The 21,005-nt window shown below is 44.0% G+C and overlaps 1 protein-coding gene across 4 annotated transcripts in view; it reads left to right on the plus strand.

Annotated features, from left to right (window-relative positions):
• The window catches only part of zfhx4 (zinc finger homeobox 4), an 82,743-nt gene that overhangs the window by 41,735 nt on the left and 20,003 nt on the right, over positions 1–21,005 (plus strand). For all 4 annotated transcript variants that reach the window (XM_044041267.1, XM_044041258.1, XM_044041276.1 and 1 more), the window contains exon 6: positions 2,914–3,148. In XM_044041267.1, the coding sequence (XP_043897202.1) occupies positions 2,914–3,148 (235 nt within the window). The remainder of the gene's footprint in view (positions 1–2,913; positions 3,149–21,005) is intronic.

Raw genomic sequence — 21,005 nt, forward strand, 5'->3', positions numbered from 1 at the left:
GTCTGTGCCATGTTTAGGTCCACCCAGGGAGTGCTGTTTAGCCCATTTTGATTGGCCCATGGGGAGTGTTAGCTTATTTGGTTGTTTGCCAAACACTAATCCCCAACAATTAACCACCAGGCACTCTGGAGAGGTGCCATATTGACAGGGATGTGCCCCCCCATCCACCCCCCCCCACGATTCTGCACGCACAACACACATGCACAACACTCATATGGCACAAACGTAACGCGCAGCGGATATATCCACGCGCACTGATCAGCTGCGGCATAAATTACATACACATTTCAAGCAGACACACACAGGCGCAAACCCAGGAGCAGGAACAGTGTGTTTGTGTGTTTGAATATGCATTACACAGCCCACGCCTGGCAGGAGTCAAAGTGCTCCTTTAAAAGTTCATAAATCATGGATGTTCTGGCCTGTGATCACCAGACCGCCTGCATTTCAGGCCTGCGGAGTGCCAGAGAACGACAGACAGCCTCTAGTTTAGGTCTTAAACAAACCCTCTGGAATGTGCTGATGGGGAGAGAATTAATATTAGGTCTAAACCTATCTGGCAGCCCAGTTCAAACCCCAAGTATATCATTCAGCTACTCTTAGCTGAAGCCTCATATCATAAAAACAAATAGAATCCCATAAGTTGAGACATTAAAGGATGTGTATTTTTGACCACGTTTGATTTATGCGATTTATTTTCTTCTTTTTTTCCATTTTGATCCAAAATAATTACTTTAATGGTTATTCTTAGCTACTAGAAAAGCTTAACAAAACACATGCTCTGTTACATTCTTATGTGAGGTGCCAGTTGAGCGGACGGTTGTCACTGAGGGAAAGTAAGGCCTTGTTTGATTACTTTTTTTTGTACAACTTTGACGTCTACCCCCATTTTAATCAGAATAGTCACGAAATAAGTACACTGGAGTGGCCTTCAGACACGAGTGCACTTCACAGCCGTTGATTTTATAATGTTTTTATCGTGTACTGACAGCGGAACAAATGACATTGTAGAAGTAAGTCCTTCTGAAGGCCTGAGAACAAGATGACTGGTGGTTACATTTCAAAACTGTATTTTAGGAAAATTCTCGAAACTAATTTGAAAGGTTTACATTCTAATGAAAAGACATAAACTCAAACCTTATTGTGTTTGCATATTTGTGTGCGCTGAGCGCATGTTTACTTCTTTGAGCACACGTGTGTGTGGTTTCCAGGGTAAGGCTCAGCAGCCCGGTTCCTCTGCAAGGGAGGGAGGAGAAGAAAGAAAAGAACCAAAGAGAAAGACAGGGAGAGAGAGAGAGAAGGAGCGAGGGAGGCCTCCTTTCACAGAGAAACAAAGATAGCTGTAATTAATGGCCCTGAGCCCTGGACTAGGAGAGCTTTCTTCTGACAACTCTGACTTAATTAAAACTTAAGACTTCTGAAAGGGCCTCTGACTGTGAGGGGACGTCCCACCGTCTCGTGAGAAAAACCTTCTTAGATTTCCTCCAAAAGAAAGAAAGAGGGAGAGACAGAGAGAAAAGATGTGTTAGCGGCTGTAGCTATGTTGCTAATCCCTATTTGTCAAAGGAGGAAGAGGGAAAAATGGAAGGGGGGGTGGTCAGAACGCACACACCTGCAGCTAACGCTACCCCCCTCCCACACACACACAAATCACACATGTTTTTTTTCCAGTCCCTCTCTCTCTCACACGTTTTGCTCCACATAACATGACGTAAAAATGCTCCAAAGAAAATATTACCTCGCTAACTTTTCCTGTGATTCAGGAAGGAAACATCTTCCTATAGAAAACATGATAATGGAGAGTTGGTACACTCCACATAAACACACACACACACATGCACCTTTTTGTGTATTAAATCACACTCAGAAGCCTGCACCTGTTTCTCACATGGCCATATGAATAAATCTTAACAAAGCATAAACTAACCTTCATGAGCCACCTCTGTGTCTCTGTCTCTTTGCCTTGCTCTCTTTTCCTCCCTGTGTCTCCCTCCCTCCCTGCCTCCCCCTCTCCCTCCCCTCAGAGAGGATCAGATAATAAAAGCTTGGCCTGGTCTTTTGTTTTTGTGCATTGTTCATTAGCCCGGCAGCAACAACAGAGGCACACTTGATATGCTTGGCTTGACTGGGTGTATGGCAGTAGGGCAAGGTGGGATGGGGGGCAGGAGTGTGTGTGTGCGTTTGTGTGCATCTACACACAGACACACACTGGGGCAGGGCAAGAGGTAGGGGGTAGCTTTGCATGGCTGCAGTGCCATTAAAGAGGCAACTGGAAATTAAGGGCTTGCAACTGACAGCACACATTGAATGAGAAATCCCCACAGCTGCCAACAATGAGGAGTTCTGGACAATGTGCACGTTAAAGACAGAACCTGTTCTTAACTCAACCTCGTAACTGACTTTTTGTGTGTTTTTAATCCTCGCGTCACCTTAAACTTATCCAGTTAATTTGAAGCTGCGTGTGGTGTCTAAACTAAACACAGCTACTGTTGCCACACTCTTTTCAGTGTTCCCTCTGTTTGAAATTAAAATGCAAAATTAAGTTTATCCACGGGATTGAAGAGGCACCAATCTTGCTTTTAATTTGTACTTTTACAATCTAATCTTTTTGCGGTTTGCAGTTGAAGTAGAAGTTTTTCTGCAGCCTTACTTTTTAGCACATTAGAGAATATAATGGGCCAAGTTTCTGCTGGCTTGTATGAAGCCAGAGAAATGGGATTTCTGTGCACTGACTCAGTGGCTGCAAACTTAAAAAAGGATGTGGATTTAAAGGTTTTTGAAGCACAAAAACCAAAGAGATCACTTTGTAGACAAAATGTGTTTTACCTAAGATATTAGAATAATAGAAATTATTCATAGAATAATCTAAAACTTGAACACTGTCTGACATCTGCTCTCTCCTCTGTTCCGCAGCACTTGCAGAAGCTGGACAGTGCGTACAACCCGGAGTTGTGTGTCTACTACTGCTCACTGTGCGACTACTCCACTAAGGCTCGCCTCAACCTGGTGCAGCACAGTCGCTCACCTCGCCACCAGCAGAACGAAGGACTGAGGAAACTCCAGCTGCACCAGCAAGGCCTGGGAGGAGACGAGGACGGACTGAGCTTACACGAGCTGTTCCAAGTCAAGGAGTCGCTCTCCAGCCAAGGTCTGTGTTTCTTTAATCTGTTTGTTTAACTTGTTCTTTTGCTATTTCTAAGGCTATTTTTGGGTTTGCGTTCATGTTCCACACGTCTTTTTTTTCATATATGTTTCTAATTCATCACTCACACATCCCAATTTTCTTACTGCCTTTTTGCTCTCCTGCCTTCTGATTTCATAGTGGTCACTTTTTTCATTCGAAGTCAGATCCTTCTTTTTTTTTACTCCTCCCATCCCAAGTCTTTTCCTCGTTTTGTTGCACCACTCTGTCTTTAGTCCGTCAAACCTCCCTCCCTCCCTCCGTCCTTTGGCCTTCATATCCAGATCACGTCTTTTGATACAGACCCGTCCATTCGCCCTAATCTCTCCAAAATGAGCATGCTGTTCCTATTAGGCTGCCGCACTTAAATCTGCAGCACGCACACGTATATACACACTGACACACACGCTGTCCCGTGCACGGGGACATCCCAGGCAGGCAGTCAGCTCATGAAATTTCACCTTGGGAGGATCTCATGGTAAAAAAGTCCTGTACACACACACATGTTACTCACATACACACACACACACACACACACACACATATATATATATATATATATATATACACGTATGCTACGGCTACACAGTCTCTCCCTGGAGTGAGCTTTCATTTCCTTTCTCATGACCAAAGCAATTTGGCTTTCATTTAAGAGTCTCCGTCCTGCCAGCAGCTAATAAGTGTAACAGAACTGTAAAACATTCAGAGAGACAAAAAAAAAAAAGATTAATCGTTTTTCTTTGAGTGGGGGTGGACGGTTGGTGAGGGGTTGCAGGGTGTAAGGGGAGGGGGCTGCGCTGTAATTTAAACCAGAAGACGGAGAGTCAGGGTCCATTATTTAGTCATCCCTATGTTAATGCTGCTGGGAGAAAATGAGCGCTTAACTTGTTTTTGCTTTGCTTGACCTGAAGGAGCGGGTGGGGTGGCGGCGGTGGTTAAGGGGGGGAGGGAGTTGGGTAACACATTTTGATTAGCATTCCAGCATAGCATTAGTCCATGCATCCATCTGTGTGTGCAAGCGCGTAGGTGTGTGTGTGTGTGTGTGTGTGTGGATGTGAGTTTCTGCATGACTCTGTGATCCCCAAAGTGTCCTGTTTATACTGTACATGTACTCTCAGAACAGATGGCGGCCCGGGCGCTTAGAAACATGTGTGAATTAGAACATGTGCGCGCACACACACACACACACACACACACACACATAGACAAGAGAGGGGCTCCCAAACCTGAAATTGAGACCGTGGTGGTGTACGTTTGGTTTTAATTACCCATGGATCAAAGTTTCGGTGAGATTTAGGGTGCAGCAGAAGCAGAAGAAAAGCATGCTTAGATAAATCATTACCTCCCCGGCACACACACACACACACACACACACACACATGCACACACCCTCACACTTTTCTCTCTTTCTCTTGCCCTCTTTTTTTTTGGATGTTCCCCCCACTCCCTCTCCGTCCTTTTTTGTTCTTCTCATTCCATCTCCCTCTCTCTCTGCTGCTCGCTCCTGTCTATTTTTTCATCGAGAACGCTAACCCAAGCTTCAAGCCTCCTTCTCCTCCCCTTCTTTTCATTTTTTACATCTCAAACCCAGTGAGTGCAACCAGGTTTTAAAACTGTCAAAAGCAATATTCACCCGCTGCACCTATTCCAAATGTTCCGCTCTTAAAACACACCATATTTGTTGCTTGGGTCCATTTCATACTTTGATGCCTCATGGTGAATTTCCATGAGGAAGCCAGAGCAAAGCTAAAAGTGGACGCTGGCATCGTCCAAAATGTTAATCCACTTTTTTTTGGATGCCCTCCTTTTGCCCACTCTATATAATTTTTAGTGAACAACAGTATTCTTTCACAAGGTACATGGTAAATTTTTCAAGGGAATGTCCTTGTAGACCGTAGACGTTTGGCAGGTGTTGGCGGAGAGGGGGAGTTAAAAGTGTGTCAACTAGAGCTCAAACTGTCAAAGTTAATGTAAGAAATAGAGGTTTTAGTCTTGTTCTGCACCGGAGAGAAGTTGTTTTGTTTGTTTTTTCTCTCAAATGAGCCCCTTCTGTTTCAGGAAACACGACTACACATGCTACCACTGCATGTTAGTTTATTCTATTTGGAAGAAAAGGTAAATTACAGCTGCTTTAGGCTCATATAGTGATAGATGATGTGAACGTGTTCACCGATGGAAAAGGCTCTATAGTAGGCAACATTTCCAGCCAGTGTTCACTGTGAGGACACTCTATTTGTGTGTGTGTGTGTGTGCGTGCGTGCGTGCGTGCTGTTAGTTTTCTGGGGCTGCAACTCCTGACTCGAGCACTTTCTGTTCATTAGAGACTGGTATGAAAAAGATTAATTTAAGTGCTGACCGGTATCTTTCCCTTAAAGCCCGGGACCTGGAACCAAGCCAGATAATTATAGGCCCATTTGGGAATAAGAGTTCTAATGCTCTGGACTTTATGTACACGTGAATGGCTTTCATTAAACAATTTTGATGCTGATTTTATGGCCTAATTAAGGATATAGTATTGCAGGGACGCACAGCAAGCATATAGGTGTTTTAAACAAAGACGGGGTGTGCAGAAAACACGTCTGCTGGACTGTAATGTGTGCATGCTGATGCATGTGTTTGCGGGTGCATGTTTACCTGAGAACCGTTGACGAGTTGCTGTGCGTCTTGACCCAGGCGTAAATGCCACCTTTAAGTCAAAGTGAAGTATGCGTGCGTGCGTGTGTGTACTTGTTCATATGTGGTCACCAAATCCCTAATCCCTACACAGCAACCACAAACTTTGAGCTGTGTCCTTTAGAGACAAAAAGCCCACTGTTCCCTCGATGCTGAGATAAATTGCCTCTCTCTGTCTGTGTACAATTAGAAGTGTTGAAGAAAATTGAGTTGTTTTTTTTTAGAGTTTGTATCAGAAGAGAATGCAAAAATGAATTGCCTCTCAACATGGAGGACTCGGAGGCCATTTTGCTTTGAGGGTCATCCAAAAGTTGTTAGAGAAATTAGATTTTTTTTCTGCCCTTTTCAGCTCCATAATGAAGTTACACCCTGAATGCAGCTGTTTAAAAATATGACAGATTGTGCGTCATGGATATTCCATCATTGACTGCACAGTATAATTTAAATAATCAGTTTAGCGGGATTTTATAGACATTAACAGTCTGTGAAGTTTAGCTTTTACTGTGATTTTTCTCCCTTTGACTCTTTCTTTTTAGCCCTAAAGAGCACGGGGAGGAGGTGTGTGTGTGTGTGTGTATTTGTGCAATGAGAGTGTTTTTTATGTGTGTCCTCCTCGCCCATTAGCCCTCTGCTCCATCATGTGTAAAGCTCCTCATAAGCCAGACCAAGCAGAAACACTAGGGCCTTTTCTGCATACTTTACTTTCTGTCATTTTCTCCCCCTTTCATTCCCTCCGTCCCTCACAAAAAAGGAAAGAGAGACGGGATCTTATGGAGGTAATTATTTCTGAGAGCCCAGCCTGTCATCCATCCGTCCACCACCCCACCGCCCTCACATCTCCATCCCTCTAAACACCCCCACCACCGCTACCACCGACCATGCATTAGAGAGAGGGAGGGAGAAGACCCTCTTTGTCTGAGTCCCCTTTTTAAACAAAAGACCTCTTCTGACTTAGAGACACCAATAACACTTTTATCATGTGCATATGGATGGATGTGTGTATGTGTACATGTGAGTATGTGCATGTGTGTAGCCAGAGCCTTTTGTTTTCTCTGAGTGATAAGGCTCTGGGACATTTTTGGTCCTAGTTGAATTAGCGTGGCTGTGCTAACCATTTACATAGCAGCTCTAGGCTAAAAACTGAGCCTAATGGACACTTAGCGTCCTTACATGTGTTTGTGTGTGTGTGTGCGTTTGTCTGTGTGTGTGTGTGTGTGTGTGTGTGTGTGTGTGTGTGTGTGTGTGTGTGTGTGTCAAACACAGGGAATAATGGAAAATGGACAGAGAGCTAGTGTGCCATCTTTACATTCCTTTTTCCCCAAAATTTACCCACATGACTCAAAGCACCTCGAACACAAAAAGCAACTATTCAGTTTTCAATGTGGGAAAGCACCATGCGTTTATCCAGAGAGCATGATGTGATGACACCGAGGCATATTCTGAGGTATTAGGTTTTCCCTCCTCACTTTCACTCCTGCATCATGTACTTTTTTTTTCCTTTTTTTTTCCTCTGGGTGGTGGCGACGGTTTCGCCATTCCGGCGGTTCTCTCCTCTTTTTTTCGAAGAGGTTCCTCCTCAGACAGAAGTCTATTTCCAGGGTTTGTCTCAGTAATTTGTGGCCATTACATAAACATTCACGGACGGCAGGAGGAGTGAGAGAAAGGATGCAACACACACCCAGATCTAAATAACCACCAGAGTTAGCACAGCACAGTGGTGGTCATTTGAAAGCAGTAGGTGAGAGCAGCGACTGGCTCATCAAAGGACAGCATTGTCCACTTTCAGATACTATTTTTGTGCTTCTCTGGGATATTTCATCACTCTTCGCCATGTTTTCATTACATATCAATGTTTAGAAGTGGCCATAATAGGTTATGGCAGCTGATTATGTTGCGTATTGATTTGCTTACATGCAGCCGATTATCTCCAGTTAACAACTTATTAGTGACCTTTTCCTTTTCATTTATTGTGAATCAGGACGTTACTTACATAAAAGGGTGCAGTCCACAGATTTCACCGAGGCAGGATCCATTTCTCGCGTAATAAAAATGTGGAATGTTATTTTATGTGCCCAGCATGAGTAAAAATGCAGTTCCCGAGAAAAACTATTCTGATGAGAGTGATGTGATTTTACCCAAGAGGATTTTTGTGAAGTATGTAGTTTTTTTTATTGCTGTGCAATTAGTTGGAGACAATACACTGCATTTTAAATCATTTGTCAAATCAAAATAAGACACATACATATATGTATATTATTATATTTTCAGCAAGTAGCAATTTACCCCAAATTTCCCAAAACCATATTCTCTATGGCTGAGCGTAAAAGATGTGGCCATTTTTTGAATAATTCCATCCAAGCGAATTATAATTACTTTGCGGTCTGTGTGTGCACATAGAAAAAAAGGCAGCAGCCTGACTTGTGCCTCTGAAAAAATGAACCTCGTTCACCATAAACTATTTTTGAAATGGTGTGTCGGGGCGGTATGGGCTCAGGCCGATTGTTTTTCTTTGAGTTGAGCAGCTCTTCAGTGGAGGGGTATTACCCGGGCTAAATTGTTCCCTCATGTTTTCCGCCAAGGTTCTGTGCCCACCACACTGACAGTTATAATTTACAGAAATTGCACTGATTATCTGAATTAGCATACCTGACCAATGCCACGTTAGTCTTATTTACAATACAAAGCCGTGGGGCTCTGAGGACGCATAGTAAATATGACTTTAGTCTTTGAAGAGTGAGCTGGCGTCACAGGGCCAGGACGTCTTTCACATCAGTGATATCACAAAGTGCTCCAGGCTCCGCGCCATATGGAAAGACCCTGGTAAAGGAAGTGGTGAACTTAAAGTCCGAGGAGGACCATATTGAAAACATAGTAATGTTGCACTCTCTTTTGATATCTTTTCACCTCTGAGCTCTCGTCGACCACCACACACACACATACACACACCCACCCTTACTCCCTGCTCCTCTTTATTTTTCTTCTCCCCTACCTCCATTCTTTTCTCTCCTCACTACCCTCATACACCCAGTGTCCATTGACTCTTAACCACAGATGGACAAAACAATGGGTCATGTCACATAGCATTAAGACAAACAATCCAGTGATGGGAGGAGGGTTGTGTGGAGCCGGAGCCACGGTAACCAGGCAATATGCTCACTGGGTCCAAGCAGCCACTAATCTCAGACTGCTATGATACAATTCACAGATGGACATTTGAGGCAGCCGGAGTCTGGACACACTCTCTCACAAATGAGGGGAAAAAAACAAGCATAAGATAGTAGTATTGTCAGGTAGAATTTTTCTACAGCAGCAACAAATTCCTCCCTTCATCCTCACTCTCCTCTGTTTCCTTTACTTCATCTATCAATTGGCGGTATGGAATTGATAGCAGCTATTGATTACCTATAGCCAGGGCTAATCGTCACTGCCCGGAGGAAGCTTTGCAGCTACAGCAGCTGTCAGTGCCTTTGTATGTGACCCTGAAGCAGTTCAGCGGCGAAGCTGTTCCTCTTCACTGCTTAGTTAACAACAACAAATTGCCCTAAAACCAATTTTAGAAAAGAAATTTAGGATTGTGCACATCTCTACACAGAGCTGGAGAAATGTGCTGTATCTTTTTTTAAGCAAACACTGAGAGACATGCTATGGTTTCACCTCCCCACCTATGTGAATAAGACCCATCTCTCTCTCTCCTTTTCTTCATCTCCCTAATAGGAAATTTGAGCACACTGTGCGAGATTAAAGCAGAGAATCAGTGCCTTGTGAGCAATCATTTCCAGACAAATCTCTTTCATCCCCCCCACAAACCCCATCACCCCTCCTCGTTCTCTCGTTCGGTTTCTCTCCCACCTCCTAATGCTAACAGGGGGTACTGTGTCATGACATCCCTTTTGCTTTTATCATGTCCTAATAACATTCTGAAAATAGAGAGAGAAAAGAGGAACGTCACGGAGAGAGAGGGGAAGGATGTTGTGCAGGGGGAAAAAAGGCACAAGAAATGGATAGACTGATAAAAATCCGTTGAATGAGCTTGGGACTGGATTTGGGCTTTGATGTGGATGTCTTTGTGCAAATTATACAAATATGTCTGCCGCTTTAGTCGTCTTGAAGCCCCTCATAAAATGTCATCTCTCTTTGACTGTTTTTACGAGGGACGGAGGGTGAGAATGGGAAGAAAAAAAAGTTAATTTAAGTGCATTAAAAATATATAATTGTACAATTGGGGGGGGGGTTGAAGAAAAGTGAATACAAGGCGGCATTAACAAGTGCACTTGGCTAAACATAGCCTGTGCACATAACAGGTAACAAAGAGATTTTAAGGTTTCAGCTTGGTTGGGTCCATAAGATGCTTTATGGGCAAGGACGCACACACATAAACACACACACACACACACACCTTGGCCAGGCCTTTGTTTCAAAAGCAGGTTAATGGAGAGTGAGGAAGAGGAGCGTTGCAATTTTCTGCTCTTTAGGCGGCAGAGAATTCTCTCCAGTGTAAGAGACCAGACTCTCAGCGTAATAGCCATTTTACACCCTCATCACCCTTTGCACACAAACACACACACACACACGCACACACACAAGCATGAACACACGCTCGCCAGAAACATGTGGGAGTGTAATAGGCATTCTATGGTGTGTATTGCCAGTCCCCAGAGTGCCAGTAAGTGTTAGACATGCATAGAGTCGGCAATGAGACAATCAGCATGCTGAAATTGAAACCTTGTCTGGAGTCACACAGGAGGAGGGGTGTTGACGAGGAGTGTCGGGGCCTGGAGTGGCATGGGTGTCAGTGGGTGGTGGTGTTGGGGGGGAGAGAGGAGCAGGGAGAAGATTAAATAAAAAAATTAAAAAAAAAAAAAAAGAGTGGAGGAGCTGCAATGGGAACACAGATGGCAGAAGATGGGAGGATGAGGAAGTGGACGAGGAGAGAAGAGACAGAGGGAGAGGAAATAGGAACTGATGTTTGTTTAATTGCCTCATAAGTGATGACACAGATAATTATGTCGAAAAAAAAAGGAGATGTTCCTCTTAGGCAGGGCCAGTGAGCAGCTGTATCTGTTTGTGTGTGTGTGTGTGTCGTCCTGCCTCTCCCTACAGCCCCATCAACTGTCCCCTCCAGCCACATCAAGTATAGGACACCATTAAAGCATTACGGTTTGTGTCATATCAGATCATTCAGCTTAATTAACAGAAGCGCACGTGAAAAAAACACACACACACACATAGACACGCGTCACACGGAATCATTTTAATTACTCTGTTACGTCCTTATTTTTAATATCTCCGCTTTATGTACCTGGGGATATGAAGACGAGAGTGTATTTACCTATATATCCTGCACTGTGTGTTCGCGAGCGCGTGTGTGTCCGCGTGTGTAAGTGATGCTCCCTTGACTTCATATCTAATTGTCTTTTTTAATGACAATACTCCGCTGTGTGCTGGCTGTATGTAATGAGTCAGGGCGTGTCAAAGTGCAGGCCTGAGCTGTCTGCTTGAGTTAAGCTCTTCGCATCTACTGGAGAAGCCTCCAGCGTCCACACTTGCACACGCACATGTGGCGCACGCACTCAAAGAGACAGTATCAATGTGGGAGTTCCTGTATCTGACACGAGATTAAGAGGGCCAAGTGCGGCAACGTTGAAGAACTGCCCTGGAACATTTGCGAGGAGAAAGGACCATCCTGTCACACACCCGCACACACACACACACACGCACGCAAGCATCCTTTGCTGTAAGTGAGCAGTAGCCTCCCTTGCATTATTCACAGTGGCCGAGTGATCGAAGCTTGGTTCAATAGCACTAAAGCGGCGCATGCTGGAGAGATTTGTCTTACAAAACCTTGACACACACACACACACACACACACACACACAGGCGCACATATGCTCTCACACACATTGATTTTTGGTGGTGGGAATCTCCCAGGCTTTGGACGAAAGGCAGCGACGTGAGAGGGGTTTCCCCGATCAGAGCAACCCCCAGACAAATACACACACACATACCAACACATGTTTTCTGTACCTTGCAGACATAGGCAAAGACGACCCACGAGTACATTTTTAACTCCCTCAAAATGATATTTGATGATGATGATGATGATGAGGTCAGGCGATAGCGTGAAAGGGAAAAAATATGAGAAGGGAGATGAAGGATCTGCGTCTTATATCTGATGGGGTTTCATTTATGGTAAGATGAGCTGATGGTAATATTAAAAGCAAAGGAAAAAAGGTCTGACTGATAATATTTCTTTTTTTGCTGACTCTCCTATTCTTTTTTTTTTTGCATTTTACCATGAGGGGGCTTTTTGCAAGCAAAGCAGAAACAAAAAATCATGCATTGCCTAATATATCATATCTTTCAACTGCAGTGTGTGTGAGTGAGCGTGTGCGTGTGTGTTTCTCACGCAGGCATGTCCAATTCGAAGCCTCTACTTGATTTGAATGGCGATTTTCTTAACACATCAGTCACGTCATTGAGTTTCCCTATTTTCTTTCGGAGCGGCACAACAAGCAGCCCAGCACATGCCGCCCCCTCTGGCATTTTTGACATATTAACATGTATCGACAAGCCAGCACTCGCCCGCCTGTAAACACTGACGCAAACATTCACACACCTCTGTCCCCCGAAGACATGTGATCAAGCAGACCCAATCCCTTGTAATCATGAGGAACCCACACACACACGTATAGCTCCCTTTCAATCCTTGGTAATGGTTTGGGGCAGGGGGCTGAAGCGGGGGGCTTCTTTCCCTTAGCCCCAGTGTCTTAAGCTGCCATTGATTAAATGTTAACTGATATACTCAGCCCTGGCAATCTTGTTAGAGCTGGAGCAGGCAGGCAGCTAGACAGACAGTTTAGGACCTGCATCCTCCTGATCAATAGCACAGATAAAGATTTCATCCATCAATGAGCTCCCAAAACAAAAGGTATCTGATACCTGATTAGGCCCGTGGGGACATGCACACACACACATATTTTTGAGCAAGAACCCACACTCGCATATTTGCCACGCGAGCCGAGGCACACGGAACGATGACAAAGCACAAGTGAACCGTAAATAAATAAATAAATAAATAAATAAATAAATAAAAAAAAGCATGCATGCACATTCAAACACCTCCACCAATTATTAGGAAGTCAATCACATTCAACGTCCATGCTGTAATTACAACAGACACACACTCACACACATATTTAACACAGAGTCCAGTGTGCAGATTAGGCAGATCTGACTCGAACCAGATGAAGGTTAATTATTCCGTGTTCATTCACTTATAGGCGCGTGTGTTGGTTTGTGCATGCAGGTGTTTTTTACTCAAGCGTGTGTGTGTGTGTGTGTCTCCTCAAATGTATGTGCATTTAGATCCTCAGTGCATGCCAAAGGCACCGCAGAACCGGTTAAATCAATGTCTGGGTGACCACTGCTGTTAAAGTGTATCAATAATGTTTCCCTATCTTCTTTCCGCGGTATTGTCACGGGGTGGTTTGTAAGTCCAACCTAGCCGCAATTAAGACTTAATTATAAATCAATAACGGGAGTCATTTGAATATTGATTTTTCTTTTTTTCCCCAAATTGTTAACATATTCCCCACCCTGTCCATGCCTTTCTCCTTTTCTGTTGCAACTTTAAGTAGAATCAATACTTCCCTTTACAGTCATCAGAGAAGTGCTTTGGCATAATTGGAGGCAAAAACACAAAGGACTATCTTTATGGGGATCGATACTCAGAGGTGGTCAGGTGGGTAAAAATGTCACAACTCCTCAAATTCACGTCGCTTTTGAAATGCACTTGATGCGTCGGCAGCGATTTCATTCCTGGGATTTTTTGGGTGACGTTTTGTTGTCAACAACAGTCCCAGTTATTGTCGACATTTTATTTATTATGACACTGTATTGCGGCGCAGTCCAAAAAAGAAAGAAAGAAACCTGGTAACATGCATCTCATTTGATTACGTGATATCTGTGCTGTTTTATTTTTCCCGCTCAGCCATTTTGAAGGGTTGTGAGATTTTCAAGTGGCGTGTCAGGGGCCCGGGAGTCTAATGCATGGAAACATGGAGCTTTCTGTTTTCTGACGGCTAGCAGAGATAAGGTAGAGATATGGCTCTAGCACTGGCTCAAATCTAAAACAGATCCTGCTGGGAGGGTTGGGGGTTAAGAAAGTGAAGGAGAAGGAGGAGGGGGTGGAGGTAGCAAGAAAAGGGAATATTGTCAGTCCTCTAAGTGTCTGGCGGTGTCTCTCTTTCTTTCCCTTTTTCTCTCACTTGTTCTCTCCCCCACTCTCCCTCAGTAATCTGATTTATTCGAAGCATATGTGTGCTGCTCTGTCTTTGTCTACTTCTATTAGGGCCAGTGGGGGCCCATATGACATTGTTTAGCCAGTAATGAAATGGACATTTTTTGCATGTTTTTGTGAAAGTCAGAGGAAAGCCAACACTCCTTATTTGTAAGCGTCTGTGAATACCATCTCCAGGGCAGTTGCCGCAGGTTTGTGTGCTTGTGTCTGTTTGTGTGTGTGTGTGTGTGTGTTTGCATACGAGCGCTTGTGTGTGTACATGTGTTACAGGTTCCATGTGGTGTCCCATGACTCTGAGCAACCTAATGAATATTTGGGTTTGAAGATATTTCGTCTCATTTTCTGCCGTGACTGCATTCTTCTTATGTTGAAGAGTTTTGCCGTCCTCCCTGTCCTCAGCCCATAATAAGGCCCTGACGATGCACACATTTTTTTTTGTTTTGCACACTCTTTCTATAGAAAGAGACATGTCACATGAACTCATTTATCAGTATATGAAATTGCTCTCTGCTAATGGCAGCTATGCGCTGCCACAGTCCCAACTATCAATAAGGAATGTAGTCATAGAAAAGCACTGAATAGAATAAATGGTAAACCAAAGTCATTTTTTTGGCCATATTTCTTTGCGTAATACCCACAAACATGATAGTTAAGACGGAGAGTGAAGCGCACATGACAATCTATTTAAAAGATGATAAAACATAAGTGTACGGTACATCTTCAAAATGAGGATGATTAAAGTTTATGTATGTACTTAAAAGGCTCCATTTCATTAGTAAATTAATTACGATATAGGACTTTTTTCCAGTCCTGTCACTATCCTCTTCATCTTCTTCTTTGCTTTGATTTGCATCCTGGATTATTGTCTTGTTTTTTTTATTTGGTGACACAGAAAGCAGATGGTTTTTTTATGCAGCTGAAAACAGGACAGTGGCCCAATAGGATAAGGATCTTTTTTTGTTAAGCATTATCCATTTGGTCACTGCCCATCACAGGCCTATTTTAAGCAAAGAGAGAGTGAGACACACACACACACACACACACCACAATTATCTTAAACCATGGCAGCCATTTTATTAGATTCCCTTTTTTTCGAGTCTTGTATTAGTTCCCGAAAATTGATAAACCTTGAATAAACGACAAGGACCGGCCTGGGCAATTGGAAACTATATCTACTGCGCTGTATCTTTGTTTACCAGTGGAGTGATGGATGGACAGATAGACGGATAAATGGAGGCGAAGGGGAACAGATAGGATAGCCATATGGATGGATGTCTGTGTGAAAAGATATAAAAATAGGTGGACAGATGGATAGATGGATAGACAGATGAATGCATCAGGGAGATCTTGTTGGGCTGATAGAGTTGAACAGGTATGCCGAGAAACAGCTGCTTTCTTCATTAGGTTCATCTATCGATCGCAGACCCTCGCTGTGTGTGTGTGTGTGTGTGTGTGTGTGTGTGTGTGTGTGTGTGTGTGTGTGTGTGTGTGTGTGTGTGTGTGTGTGTGTGTGTGTGTGTGTGTGTGTGTGTGAGGGAGAAAGGGAAAGAGGAGCGAGGAAGGACAGCAGCCTCTGTAGGTAAGTGCTGGTAATAGAACAGAATGAATTCTTATCACAGAGATGGGAAGGCCATTAACCCTCAGCTCCTAGTTCTCTCTACGTCTCTGTCTGCTCCAACCCTTTCTCCTCCTCTCTTTCTGCTTCTCCCTCCCACCTTCTTCATTCTGGACCTGACAGGGTCACGTTGGCGAACGTGTGTGATATTTCCACTATGAGTGTGACTCTGAGTGTGTGTGTGTGCGTGCGTGCGTGCGTGTGTGTGTGTTTTAGCTGCTCCTGTGCGGAATGCCCCGACGGCCAGATGTTTATAATCAGGGCCTGGATAAATATTGGACCAAGGAATCATAAAAGAGCAGGAAAAACAGAATAAAGAGAAAGATATGGGAGGAGATGAAACAGAGGAGAGGAATCCTCTTTTCAAATTATTCCTAAATCCCTCAGTAAGCATGCCGTGCCGCCTCCTCAATTCACCCACTCAGCCTAAGGTGTTTCAAACAGCAGAAAAGCAATATGGTTGTTGTGTAAGATGCAGGTGTTTTGTGTGTGTGTGTGTGTGTGTGTGTGTGTGTGTGCACACTTGTGGAGGTGTACAGTAGGTGTGCTTCAGCCCCATTGTATGAGACCAGGTGTTGCAGCAATTTTTTTCCACTGTACTGAACCTTTTGAAGCCATACTTTTGTCCTGCGAAAACCTTTTGTATTTGCTATTAAAGAATCATTAACATCATCCCCGCCGCGCTTTCCGCACCAAAAATGAAACCCCCTCCTAACATGGAAAACACAGTTTCTGTCTATGCAGCAAGCAAGACACCCAAGCCTTTAATCTTGGGTATGTTTATTCATATGATTTTTTTTTTTTTTTCCCAAATGCAGTGTTTTGTTAGTTGCCTGCAAGACAGCAAAGCGGGGCAATTTGAGTGAAAGAAAATACAATGAAGTGTCTCAGGAAGTCGTAATTGACAACAACAAAGCAAATTTGGAGCTGCTGATACAAGCATTTTTATTCAAAAGTCTTTTTTCTTTTTTTTTTGCAGCTTATTCTGTCAGTTCAAGTTATTGACATTCACACCAGGAGCATATTAAATGTGACAATCCTATTGTCTGGGTTTTCGCAGTCAACCTGAAACAATAGATAGTTTTTTTTCTTTCTTTTTTTTTTTGCTGGTGTAATAGTTTCTTGTGTTTTAAGGTGTGGGTGGATGTGGAGCATGTGCATGGAAACGCGTGTGTTTGCTTGTGCAGAAGTGTGTATTTACATGTTAGCATGTGGGCTGTGGACCTCTCTGTGTGTGTGTGTGTGAAATACGTTGAACACTGTGTGGGAGTCAATGTGTGGAGGGTTTTCATGTGTAGGTGTGTGCGTGTGCGTGTGTCAGTTATTCCCAGGCCCTGTGCAGGAGCTGTAGCCCCTCTCCGCTGGGTTGATGTTTAGTATTTTAGACATGCTACATTAACAACATCTGGTTAAGATCTAAATGCTTGTTAAACGCGCTGAAATTTGGGGGGAAAGGTACAGGGAGAACGAAGGGGAGGGGGTGGAGGGGGTGGGCGGATAAAGAGGGAGAGTTGGGTAAATAAAGATTTGAGGGTGAGAGAACGGGAGGGAGGGAGATCAGTAAGTTTGTAGGGTTATTATTCTGGCAGTATTACCACTGGCCCTTGACTGTGTGTATGTGTGTGTGTGTGTGTGTGCATATGGCTGCGACTGTGTGGGATGGTGTAATGTTTCAAAGCTTTTCCCCTTTAAAACCTAGAGGCCAAACCAGAGCCACGCGCGCGGCGCAGGAATGTGACATCACAGGGCCCCTATCGCCCATACACACGCATGCACACATGCAAACATGGTCTCGCAGGGGACATGACCAGAGTTGTAGGAAGAAATCATCGTCAACATCACGGCTAAGCATCGGAGACATGGCATTCATGAGAGTTACGCAAAACATAAAGGCTGCCTCACTACCAGGGAGACATGGACACATACCATATCTGGTCTTTATTATTATTTTAAGACGTGTAACACAACAGCACTTATTATAATGCAGCGCATACAGTCATAACAGCGATGCAGTGACTGTCTCTCGATGTAATTGCTTTTCTCATATATTTCTTTTTTGTTTTCTTTGGAAACAATTATTTCAGCTGATGTTCTGCTTTCATAGTGTCAGTGATTTAAGATAAACAATAATATAAGAATTTTTTCCTTTGCTGCTTTAATGAGCACCATCCTAGCCCTCAGGAAGCAAATTAGAGGCAGCTCGGCCAGCTAATGAATTCAGCCATTTTGGAGCCCCCGTGTCCAGTTTCCCTGGCGTGGCGTTGCTCTACGATTGTGTGCTGTACAACCGAGTCCTCCACCGGGCACATAATGACCCGGCGTGGTGGTTATGGGCCCTTAGGGGGAGATGGGAGAGGGAGAGAGTGATCTCAGAGCAGGTCATTATACAGCTAGAAGACACACACACACACACACACACACAACACAGTGCACTGACACTTTCAATACATCCTCCATTGCCTCCATCTCCCATATGTCTATTTCTATTTTTTTATTCTCTTTACTGTATGTCTTTCTCTCTATCCCCCCCAACACCTATCTGTCCTTAACTTGTTTTTCTATTCTATTTTTGACTGTGATGTAGTAAAAAAAACAACTTTTTTTCAGTGCTAAAATAATTTGGTTTGTCTTATAGTGCGTCATGTTTGGGGATTATTTTTTTGGACAAACAAGAGAGTCATTCATCCAGGATGATCACTGGTTATATTTGCCAACAATTAATGGTTAAATCTAAAACGAGACTGATTTGATCAAGAGTCACTTAATTATTCTTTCCCCCCTAACAGTTAAATATAGGCTGGTGTTGGTTGCATGGTAATCAGACCCATGGTCTGTGGTTAGCTCGAGCTCACCGGCCAGCTTTAATGTTCCGACCGACCCACATCAAAGAGAGTCCCACCAGGCTGCCAAAATCACACACCCTCCACAGCCTGACCCGCTCCCTCGCTCCCTCACTCCGTGTGTGTGTGTGTGTGATAGAGAGAGAGGCAGGGGAAGGTGACTGCGAAAGTTTTGCTCTGTGCGTCCTCTGGTAGCGATTAAGATGATGGTTAAGAGTCCCTGCCACAGATCCCTCTCTCTCTCTCTCTCAGGAACACACGCTTACACATGACAACTCACATGCAAACACATGCAGTCACTGTCTCACTCACTTGATCAATGGCGCACAACCACACAAAACACAACATGTGCACACACACCCGCCCGTTCGTGCGCACACACACACACACACACACACACACACACATTCGTGTGGTGTGTAACAGTCAGGGTCAGTCAGAGGGCAGACGCTGTGCTGATGTATTGAGAGAGCTCGTCTGGGAATGTCTTCAGTGTGGAAACACATTCCCTGTATACACACGCACACACATGCACACACACACAAACATACACCACAGATCTAAGCGACTAGAAGGGAAAAGAAGTGAAAAAAAAAAACCCACTGATGAGGCCCAGATGATCAGCCCGCCCCCCCACCTTTTCTCTTTCTTCACCCACTCTCTACCCTCATTCCTTCCTCTTTTTTCCCCTCTCTCTGTTCATTGTCTCTCATTTTTCTACTGTCCTATCAAGCTACAGGTGCAGTGCCCCCTAGAGGTTATATTAAGCTGGTGGTTTAGTCATGTTCTGATCAGACACTGGCTGTGTTGCTGTGACCGCTTTCACACACTCGTGCCCCCCCCCTTTCCTTTCTGCCCAAAATTCAACTGTTTGATTGCAAAGCATCATATAAAGCGGTAGCACACTATTTAAGGTGACAAAAATGTATGTTTTAAGTACAAAAGCTTGATTTTTCTCAAGTCTTGACAGACTCGTTTTAAAGATGACAATTAACCAGGAGTAATTTTTAATTATATGTATTTGTTTTGTTTAATTCTTTTGAGTAGTTGTCCACGCCTTCTCCCTCCCATGCTTTTCTCACATCTCTGTGAAACACGCTGTTCAATTTGTGCCATTTGCTCCTCCATGGCATCGAATACAAGTCAAAAAAAAAAAACACAGAACAGAAAGACAAAGCAGCGTGTGATGAAGGACTTTCAGACCTGTTTACATCCATGCACGGACACTCTATCCTTCCTCTTTCCCTCAATATGAAGGTGGGCTGAATTAAAATACAAAGATAGATGTCGCAGCACCGGTAGTGAAAACTGCAATTTCTGCAGTCCAGGCTCTCCTGGCTGACAGGAGATATTTCATCCCCGTTGTCACCGACATATTAATAAAACATCAGGAGCAGAGTGCAGCCCCAGTCTCTCCCTATTCCACACACAAAACACACACACAAACACACACATGTAGTGGGAGGAGGGATACATACACCTTGACATTGACTGTGTACACAGCACACACACACACACAAATTGAAAAATCCAACAGTGCTCATGCGTACAAACGCAATTCTCAATCACATGCCAGTTTCTGCTATGAAAATTTCATGCTGGATATAATGTCCACTTAATGTGTTGGTGCTTAAAGTAGCGGCGCCAGTGCTTAGTCTATGTGTCTGTCTGTGACGCTGTGTGTGCGTGTGTGTGAGTGGGTGCACCTCTCCGTATGTGAAAGGGTTAATCATATCATGTTTCCGAGGGGGGTTTCACAGACCGCTTGTGCTCGTCATACAATGGCCAAAGTGATTGTATGCAAATGGAGGCTGACCTCGGTGCACCCTTTGCCTGATTTCTATGAAAATGACTCCTGCGCGAGTGCGTGTGTGCATGTTGTAAAATGTGTTTATTAAGGCAGCGGTGCAGGATTGATGAGCGCTGCTCTTTTACACGCGCTCACACAAACTTGTGTGCGCGCATACACACACACACACACAGACGCACACCAGTTTCATTTGTTGGCAGAGTGAAGGGTTTGTGGTGAAAGAGACCCCGCTGCCCCCCCTCCCTCCATTTAGAAGACATGAAATTTTTAACGGTTTTGGTCTGTGTGTGTGTGTGTGAGAGAGAGAGAGAGAGAGACTGTGAATATGATACTGTGTGTGTATGCTTTGACACCTATGTGCAAGTGTTTCTGTTTGATTTTTGCATTTGTGTGCGCCTGCCATGAGATGAAGCAAGGTAGTGTGTGTGTGTGTGTGTGTGTGTGTGTGTGTGTGTGTGTCTGGTTATCTGGCCTCTCTCAGACTGCTCAAAATTCATTACAAAGTGACATCAGCCCAGCCGGAGACAAATGATGGCTGGATGAAAGGGATCGCTGGGGCTCGGCTAGGATTAGTGTTAGCTTGTGCT

This window comes from Solea senegalensis, linkage group LG1, assembly GCF_019176455.1.
Source record: "Solea senegalensis isolate Sse05_10M linkage group LG1, IFAPA_SoseM_1, whole genome shotgun sequence".
Taxonomy (NCBI): domain Eukaryota; kingdom Metazoa; phylum Chordata; class Actinopteri; order Pleuronectiformes; family Soleidae; genus Solea; species Solea senegalensis.